The sequence below is a fragment of the Oncorhynchus nerka genome, linkage group LG11 (assembly GCF_034236695.1).
Source record: "Oncorhynchus nerka isolate Pitt River linkage group LG11, Oner_Uvic_2.0, whole genome shotgun sequence".
Taxonomy (NCBI): Eukaryota; Metazoa; Chordata; class Actinopteri; order Salmoniformes; family Salmonidae; genus Oncorhynchus; species Oncorhynchus nerka.
Genome location: NC_088406.1, coordinates 9,659,954 through 9,669,953, shown reverse-complemented (window position 1 = coordinate 9,669,953; position 10,000 = coordinate 9,659,954). Strand labels below are relative to the sequence as shown.

Sequence of the window (10,000 nt, the reverse complement as noted above, 5' to 3'; positions counted from 1 at the left end):
CTGTTCTTTCTCACACTACCCTGTCTTCTCTCTGTTCTGTTCTTTCTCACACTACCCTGTCTTCTCTCTGTTCTGTTCTTTCTCACACTACCCTGTCTTCTCTCTGTTCTGTTCTTTCTCACACTACCCTGTCTTCTCTCTGTTCTGTTCTCTCACACACTACCCTGTCTTCTCTCTGTTCTGTTCTTTCTCACACTACCCTGTCTTCTCTCTGTTATGTTCTTTCTCACACTACCCTGTCTTCTCTCTGTTCTGTTCTCTCACACTACCCTGTCTTCTCCCTGTTCTGTTCTCTCACACTACCCTATCTTCTCTCTGTTCTGTTCTTTCTCACACTACCCTGTCTTCTCTCTGTTCTGTTCTTTCTCACACTACCCTGTCTTCTCCCTGTTCTCTCACACTACCCTGTCTTCTCTCTGTTCTACCTCTCACAACACTACCCTGTCTTCTCTCTGTTCTGTTCTCTCACACTACCCTGTCTTCTCTCTGTTCTGTTCTTTCTCACACTACCCTGTCTTCTCTCTGTTCTGTTCTTTCTCACACTACCCTGTCTTCTCCCTGTTCTCTCACACTACCCTGTCTTCTCTCTGTTCTACCTCTCACAACACTACCCTGTCTTCTCTCTGTTCTGTTCTCTCACACTACCCTGTCTTCTCTCTGTTCTGTTCTCTCACACTACCCTGTCTTCCCTCTGTTCTGTTCTCTCACACTACCCTGTCTTCTCTCTGTTCTGTTCTCTCACACTACCCTGTCTTCTCTCTGTTCTACCTCTCACACTACCCTGTCTTCTCTCTGTTCTGTTCTCTCACACTACCCTGTCTTCTCTCTGTTCTGTTCTCTCACACTACCCTGTCTTCTCTCTGTTCTGTTCTCTCACACTACCCTGTCTTCTCCCTGTTCTGTTCTCTCACACTACCCTGTCTTCTCTCTGTTCTGTTCTCTCACACTACCCTGTCTTCTCTCTGTTCTGTTCTCTCACACTACCCTGTCTTCTCTCTGTTCTGTTCTCTCACACTACCCTGTCTTCTCTCTGTTCTACCTCTCACAACACTACCCTGTCTTCTCCCTGTTCTACCTCTCACAACACTGCCCTGTCTTCTCCCTGTTCTACCTCTAACAACACTACCCTGTCTTCGCCCTGTTCTACCTCTCACAACACTGCCCTGTCTTCTCCCTGTTCTACCTCTCACAACACTACCCTGTCTTCTCTCTGTTCTGTTCTCTCACACTACCCGGTCTTCTCTCTGTTCTGTTCTCTCACACTACCCTGTCTTCTCTCTGTTCTGTTCTCTCACACTACCCTGTCTTCTCTCTGTTCTGTTCTCTCACACTACCCTGTCTTCTCTCTGTTCTCTCACACTACCCTGTCTTCTCTCTGTTCTCTCACACTACCCTGTCTTCTCTCTGTTCTCTCACACTACCCGGTCTTCTCTCTGTTCTGTTCTCTCACACTACCCTGTCTTCTCTCTGTTCTGTTCTCTCACACTACCCTGTCTTCTCCCTGTTCTCTCACACTACCCTGTCTTCTCCCTGTTCTACCTCTCACAACACTACCCTGTCTTCTCTCTGTTCTGTTCTCTCACACTACCCTGTCTTCTCTCTGTTCTGTTCTCTCACACTACCGTGTCTTCTCCCTGTTCTGTTCTCTCACAACACTACCCTGTCTTCTCTCTGTTCTGTTCTCTCACACTACCCTGTCTTCTCTCTGTTCTGTTCTCTCACACTACCCTGTCTTCTCCTGTTCTCTCACACTACCCTGTCTTCTCCCTGTTCTACCTCTCACAACACTACCCTGTCTTCTCTCTGTTCTGTTCTCTCACACTACCCTGTCTTCTCTTTGTTCTGTTCTCTCACACTACCCTGTCTTCTCTCTGTTCTGTTCTCTCACACTACCCTGTCTTCTCTCTGTTCTGTTCTCTCACACTACCCTGTCTTCTCTCTGTTCTGTTCTTTCTCACACTACCCTGTCTTCTCTCTGTTCTGTTCTTTCTCACACTACCCTGTCTTCTCTCTGTTCTGTTCTTTCTCACACTACCCTGTCTTCTCTCTGTTCTGTTCTTTCTCACACTACCCTGTCTTCTCTCTGTTCTGTTCTCTCACACTACCCTGTCTTCTCTCTGTTCTGTTCTCTCACACTACCCTGTCTTCTCTCTGTTCTGTTCTCTCACAACACTACCCTGTCTTCTCCCTGTTCTCTCACAACACTACCCTGTCTTCTCTCTGTTCTGTTCTCTCACACTACCCTGTCTTCTATCTCTTCTGTTCTCTCACACTACCCTGTCTTCTCTCTGTTCTGTTCTCTCACACTACCCTGTCTTCTCTCTGTTCTGTTCTTTCTCACACTACCCTGTCTTCTCTCTGTTCTGTTCTCTCACACTACCCTGTCTTCTCTCTGTTCTGTTCTCTCACACTACCCTGTCTTCTCCCTGTTCTCTCACACTACCCTGTCTTCTCTCTGTTCTGTTCTCTCACACTACCCTGTCTTCTATCTCTTCTGTTCTTTCTCACACTACCCTGTCTTCTCTCTGTTCTGTTCTTCCTCACACTACCCTGTCTTCTCTCTGTTCTGTTCTTTCTCACACTACCCTGTCTTCTCTCTGTTCTGTTCTCTCACACTACCCTGTCTTCTCTCTGTTCTGTTCTCTCACACTACCCTGTCTTCTCCCTGTTCTCTCACACTACCCTGTCTTCTCTCTGTTCTGTTCTCTCACACTACCCTGTCTTCTCTCTGTTCTACCTCTCACAACACTACCCTGTCTTCTCTCTGTTCTGTTCTCTCACACTACCCTGTCTTCTCCCTGTTCTCTCACACTACCCTGTCTTCTCTCTGTTCTGTTCTCTCACACTACCCTGTCTTCTCTCTGTTCTGTTCTCTCACACTACCCTGTCTTCTCTCTGTTCTGTTCTTTCTCACACTACCCTGTCTTCTCTCTGTTCTGTTCTTTCTCACACTACCCTGTCTTCTCTCTGTTCTGTTCTTTCTCACACTACCCTGTCTTCTCTCTGTTCTGTTCTTTCTCACACTACCCTGTCTTCTCTCTGTTCTGTTCTCTCACACTACCCTGTCTTCTCTGTTCTGTTCTTTCTCACACTACCCTGTCTTCTCTCTGTTCTGTTCTTTCTCACACTACCCTGTCTTCTCTCTGTTATGTTCTTTCTCACACTACCCTGTCTTCTCTCTGTTCTGTTCTCTCACACTACCCTGTCTTCTCCCTGTTCTGTTCTCTCACACTACCCTATCTTCTCTCTGTTCTGTTCTTTCTCACACTACCCTGTCTTCTCTCTGTTCTGTTCTTTCTCACACTACCCTGTCTTCTCCCTGTTCTCTCACACTACCCTGTCTTCTCTCTGTTCTACCTCTCACAACACTACCCTGTCTTCTCTCTGTTCTGTTCTCTCACACTACCCTGTCTTCTCTCTGTTCTGTTCTTTCTCACACTACCCTGTCTTCTCTCTGTTCTGTTCTTTCTCACACTACCCTGTCTTCTCCCTGTTCTCTCACACTACCCTGTCTTCTCTCTGTTCTACCTCTCACAACACTACCCTGTCTTCTCTCTGTTCTGTTCTCTCACACTACCCTGTCTTCTCTCTGTTCTGTTCTCTCACACTACCCTGTCTTCTCTCTGTTCTGTTCTCTCACACTACCCTGTCTTCTCTCTGTTCTGTTCTTTCTCACACTACCCTGTCTTCTCTCTGTTCTGTTCTTTCTCACACTACCCTGTCTTCTCTCTGTTCTGTTCTCTCACACTACCCTGTCTTCTCTCTGTTCTGTTCTCTCACACTGCCCTGTCTTCTCTCTGTTCTGTTCTCTCACACTACCCTGTCTTCTCTCTGTTCTGTTCTCTCTCACTACCCTGTCTTCTCCCTGTTCTACCTCTCACCACACTACTTTATAGACACAAATACCTGACAAACCAAACTAACAGCTTGCTTCTCTTTCTTGCAGTCTGTCTCCCCTCTGGACTCCCACAGTAACTGTTCTGTGGTTTGGTGTGTTTTCTCTCTCCACAGGTGGAAAATGGAGGTGAATATATCCTGGAGACCATCGACTCGCTGCAGAAAAACTCCTGGGTGTCTGACATCCAGGACTGCATGGACCCTGGGTAAATGGAGGGATAAATATTTACTGTTCACCGAGGGGGGAACAGCCATTAATCACCCTGTAAGAGTTTGACAGATCCCTCTCTCACACTCTGAGTTTTTCTGGTACAGTGAGTTTGTCTGTTCAGTCCAGGCATGTATTTAGACAGCCATAAACAGAGATACATTTTGTGTGTGTCCCTGTACAGTTACCTGTATGTGTGTGGGCGCTGTGTGTGTCCCTGTATAGTTACCTGTATGTGTGTGGGCGCTGTGTGTGTCCCTGTACAGTTACCTGTATGTGTGTGTCCCTGTACAGTTACCTGTATGTGTGTGGGCGCAGTGTGTGTCCCTGTACATTTACCTGTATGTGTGTGTCCCTGTACATTTACCTGTATGTGTGTGGGCGCTGTGTGTGTCCCTGTACAGTTACCTGTATGTGTGTGTCCCTGTACAGTTACCTGTATGTGTGTGGGCGCAGTGTGTGTCCCTGTACATTTACCTGTATGTGTGTGGGCGCTGTGTGTGTCCCTGTACATTTACCTGTATGTGTGTGTGCGCTGTGTGTGTCCCTGTACATTTACCTGTATGTGTGTGTGCGCTGTGTGTGTCCCTGTACATTTGCCTGTGTGTGTGTATCCCTGTACATTTACCTGTATGTGTGTGGGCGCTGTGTGTGTCCCTGTACATTTACCTGTATGTGTGTGTGTGTCCCTGTACATTTACCTGTGTGTGTGTGTGCTGTGTGTGTCCCTGTACATTTACCTGTATGTGTGTGGGCGCTGTTTGTGTCCCTGTACATTTACCTGTGTCTGTGTGTGCGCTGTGTGTGTCCCTGTACATTTACCTGTGTGTGTGTGGGCGCTGTGTGTGTCCCTGTACATTTACCTGTATGTGTGTCTGTGTGTCCCTGTACATTTACCTGTGTGTGTGTGTGTGTGTGTGTGTGTGTCCCTGTACATTTACCTGTATGTGTGTCTGTGTGTGTCCCTGTACATTTACCTGTGTGTGTCTCTGTGTGTGTGACACAGGGACAGTGGAGATGACATTGAGCTGGCGTCATGTCCCCACGGCCAGGCGTCTAAAGAGTTCTCCATGGTGGCCTCCTGCAGCTGTGAGCTTCTGTCAGAGGGTGAGACAAACACACACACGGACGGACACACACACACACACAACCTAACCTCACACATTGCCTTTTGAGGGAAATGGATGTGCTGTCAATCTGGCTGCTGTGTAAGGTTGTCATGTATGTACAGTATCTTATAATGTTGTGTTTTTGTGTCCAAGGTGTTCATCGCACCCCTGAGAGATCCTGCGGCTCCGCAGCAGAACTGTATAGCGCCCCCTCTGTCCGCTGTAGAGAATTACCCTTCACCCAGCACCCTTCCCATGTCCCCCTGGAGCGCTTCCTCCAGTCCCCAGAGGCCCAGGGGAAAAGCCCCACCACAGGTAAATACAAATACATGCTAGCTCGTGCCAGTAGGATCCCGCGAGCTCGTGCCAGTAGGATCCCGCGAGCTCGTGCCAGTAGGATCCCGCGAGCTCGTGCCAGTAGGATCCCGCGAGCTCGTGCCAGTAGGATCCCGCGAGCTCGTGCCAGTAGGATCCCGTGAGCTCGTGCCAGTAGGATCCCGTGAGCTCGTGCTTGGCTCTGCCTGCCTGCTTGCTATGATTAATTTGCTCCCACTGTAAATGACACAGATGAACTATCTTGGGTTGGTCATAAATGTGTTTGGTGGTTCGGTACAAAATAAATAGTGAGGGTACTCTGTACTGGTAAAACATGAGCCAATCACAGTAATTACAACCAAATGTCCAGAACTGTAGGCTATCGCCACTTTTTATCATTACCACACGTCAGAGGCATGACACACGAGCGAATGGACTTTAACAGGTGGTGTAGTCTGCGCTCCAAAATGCGATGTGGTTCGACGAGAACACAGACATTTATCCGAGGCAGAGATGAGCGGCCGACACTGAGAGGCGTGCGTGACAGCGGTGGACGCATAAATTCTGTTCTAATGACATTCGTCAAATGGCATGACACTTTGTGATGTTTTTAACAGATGTCTCGTTCTATTCACCAGTGTTTGGAGGCTGGAGATGTGTTGACACTTTGTGATGTTTTGTGTAACAGATGTCTCGTTCCATTCACCAGTGTTTGGAGGCTGGAGATGTGTTGTTAGTGGATGAACGTGAGCAGGTATTGCCTAGTAAAGGAGTCATTTTTGAAGTGGCTGTTTGACAATCAGATTAAAACATCATGACGGGTTGTGTTTATGCCACAATAAAAGGTTTTCAATGTTTGAAAAGTTAAATTACAACTAGCTCCATAGAGATCCTATTGATAGGGATTCTATGATTAGGCACTGACACTGATGGCCCGTAACACTGATGGCCCGTAACACTGATGGCCCGTAACACTGATGGCCTGTAACGGCGCACTGGTTTGAGTGTGTCAAGAACTGCAACGCTGCTGGGTTTTTCTCCCTGTTCTGTTTCCTCTGCAGGTCAAGAATGGTCCACCACCCAAAGGACATCCAGCCAACTTGACACAACTGTGGGAAGTATTGAGTCAACATGGGCCAGCATCCCTGCGGAACGCTTTCGATACCTTGTAGAGTCAACATGGGCCAGCATCCCTGCGGAACGCTTTCGACACCTTGTAGAGTCAACATGGGCCAGCATCCCTGCGGAACGCTTTCGATACCTTGTAGAGTCAACATGGGCCAGCATCCCTGCGGAACGCTTTCGATACCTTGTAGAGTCAACATGGGCCAGCATCCCTGCGGAACGCTTTCGATACCTTGTAGAGTCAACATGGGCCAGCATCCCTGCGGAACGCTTTCGATACCTTGTAGAGTCAACATGGGCCAGCATCCCTGCGGAACGCTTTCGATACCTTGTAGAGTCAACATGGGCCAGCATCCCTGCGGAACGCTTTCGATACCTTGTAGAGTCAACATGGGACAGCATCCCTGCGGAACACTTTCGATACCTTGTAGAGTCAACATGGGCCAGCATCCCTGCGGAACACTTTCGATACCTTGTAGAGTGAACATGGGCCAGCATCCCTGCGGAACGCTTTCGATACCTTGTAGAGTCAACATGGGCCAGCATCCCTGCGGAACTCTTTAGATACCTTGTAGAGTCAACATGGGCCAGCATCCCTGCGGAACGCTTTCGATACCTTGCAGAGTCAACATGGGCCAGCATCCCTGCGGAACGCTTCCGATACCTTGTAGAGTCAACATGGGCCAGCATCCCCGCGGAACGCTTTCGATACCTTGTAGAGTCAACATGGGCCAGCATCCCTGCGGAACTCTTGCGATACCTTGTAGAGTCCACATGGGCCAGCCTCCCTGCGGAACGCTTTCGATACCTTGTAGAGTCAACATGGGCCAGCATCCCTGCGGAACTCTTTCAACACCTTGTAGAGTCAACATGGGCCAGCATCCCTGCGGAACTCTTTCAACACCTTGTAGAGTCAACATGGGCCAGCATCCCTTTGGAACTCTTTCAACACCTTGTAGAGTCCACATGGGCCAGCATCCCTGCGGAACTCTTTCAACACCTTGTAGAGTCAACATGGACCAGCATCCCTGCGGAACTCTTTCAACACCTTGTAGAGTCAACATGGGCCAGCATCCCTGCGGAACTCTTTCTACACCTTGTAGAGTCAACATGGGCCAGCATCCCTGCGGAACTCTTTCTACACCTTGTAGAGTCAACATGGGCCAGCATCCCTGCGGAACTCTTTCTACACCTTGTAGAGTCAACATGGGCCAGCATCCCTGCGGAACTCTTTCTACAACTTGTAGAGTCAACATGGGCCAGCATCCCTGCGGAACTCTTTCTACACCTTGTAGAGTCCACGCCCCGACAAATGGAGGCTGTTCTGAGGGCAAAAAGGGGTTGCAACTCAATATCAATAAGGTGGTCTACCTTTTTATCATGTGATCTTTGTCTCCTCCCTTCAGGGGTTCTAGGTGACGGGGCGACTGAGGCGGAGGCAGAACCCAGCCTGGCGGAGTACCCATGGTTCCACGGGACTTTGTCACGCGTGCGTGCTGCCCAACTGGTGCTGGCGGGCGGAGCTAGGAGCCACGGGCTGTTTGTGATTCGCCAAAGCGAGACGCGCCCGGGAGAGTACGTCCTCACCTTTAACTTCCAGGGCAAAGCTAAGGTGAGCCAATCACAGAAAGGGAAACACCAAGGTGAGCCAATCACAGAAAGGGAAACACCAAGGCCAGCCATTTGCAGACAGGGCAAGGTCAGCCAATCGCAGGCGGTTTACCTATACCTCCTCCCCTTCACATGCACTGATTTTCAAACATAAGATGCCAACTGAAGGATTTGCTTTCAGGAAACAGGACAGGTTGCTGACAGACTATTGAGAATGTCCCTGTTTAGCCCAGACTTAAGTACTGGTGTGGATATTATGGGGATGCACACTGTATAGTGGGCTAGGCCAAATCCCAAATGGACCCCTACGGATTTGATTGGTATAAGCAATATGGTGTAACTTCTACCTGCTTCCCCCTCTCTACTCCTCACTACCTCTCTACTCCTCACTCACCTCTCTACTCCACTCACCTCTCCTCTCTACTCCTCACTCACCTCTCTACTCCTCTCTACTCCTCACTCTCCTCTCTACTCCTCACTCACCTCTCTACTCCTCACTCACCTCTCCCTTCCCCTCTCTACTCCTCACTCACCTCTCTACTCCTCACTCACCTCTCTCTACTCTTCACTCACCTCTCTACTCCTCACTCACCTCTCTCTACTCCTAACTCACCTCTCTCTACTCCTCACTCACCTCTCTACTCCTCACTCACCTCTCTCTTCCCCTCTCTACTCCTCACTCACCTCTCTCTTCCCCTCTCTACTCCTCACTCACCTCTCTACTCCTCACTCACCTCTCTACTCCTCACTCACCTCTCTACTCCTCACTCACCTCTCTACTCCTCACTCACCTCTCTCTACTCCTCACTCACCTCTCTCTACTCCTCACTCACCTCTCTACTCCTCACTCACCTCTCTCTTCCCCTCTCTACTCCTCACTCACCTCTCTCTTCCCCTCTCTACTCCTCACTCACCTCTCTCTACTCCTCACTCACCTCTCTACTCCTCACTCACCTCTCTCTACTCCTAACTCACCTCTCTCTACTCCTCACTCACCTCTCTACTCCTCACTCACCTCTCTCTTCCCCTCTCTACTCCTCACTCACCTCTCTCTTCCCCTCTCTACTCCTCACTCACCTCTCTCTTCCCCTCTCTACTCCTCACTCACCTCTCTACTCCTCACTCACCTCTCTACTCCTCACTCACCTCTCTACTTCTCACTCACCTCTCTACTCCTCTCTCACCTCTCTACTCCTCACTCACCTCTCCCTTCCCCTCTTTACTCCTCTCTACTCCCCACTCACCTCTCTCTTCCCCTCTCTACTCCGCTCTACTCCTCACTCACCTCTCTACTCCTCACTCACCTCTCCCTTCCCCTCTTTACTCCTCTCTACTCCTCACTCACCTCTCCCTTCCCCTCTCCTTTCTTCCCCTCTCTCTACTCCTCACTCACCTCTCCCTTCCCCTCTTTACTCCTCTCTACTCCTCACTCACCTCTCCCTTCCCCTCTTTACTCCTCACTCACCTCTCCCTTCCCCCACTTTACTCCTCTCTCTTCCCCTCTCTACTCCTCACTCACCTCTCCCTTCCCCTCTTTACTCCTCACTCACCTCTCTTTACTCCTCACTCACCTCTCTACTCCTCTCTACTCCTCACTCACCTCTCTACTCATCACTCACCTCTCTTTACTCCTCTCTACTCCTCTACTCCTCACTCACCTCTCCCTTCCCCTCTTTACTCCTCTCTACTCCTCACTCACCTCTCCCTTCCCCTCTTTACTCCTCTCTCTTCCCCT

The 10,000-nt window shown here is 49.5% G+C and overlaps 1 protein-coding gene across 1 annotated transcript in view; it reads left to right on the top strand.

Annotated features, from left to right (window-relative positions):
• Positions 1 to 10,000, top strand: part of LOC115125637 (SH2B adapter protein 2) — a 57,073-nt gene that overhangs the window by 41,428 nt on the left and 5,645 nt on the right. Inside the window, 4 exon segments of the mRNA XM_065024201.1 lie at positions 4,012 to 4,103; positions 5,112 to 5,212; positions 5,368 to 5,529; positions 8,061 to 8,266. Coding sequence (XP_064880273.1) covers positions 4,012 to 4,103; positions 5,112 to 5,212; positions 5,368 to 5,529; positions 8,061 to 8,266 — 561 coding nt within the window.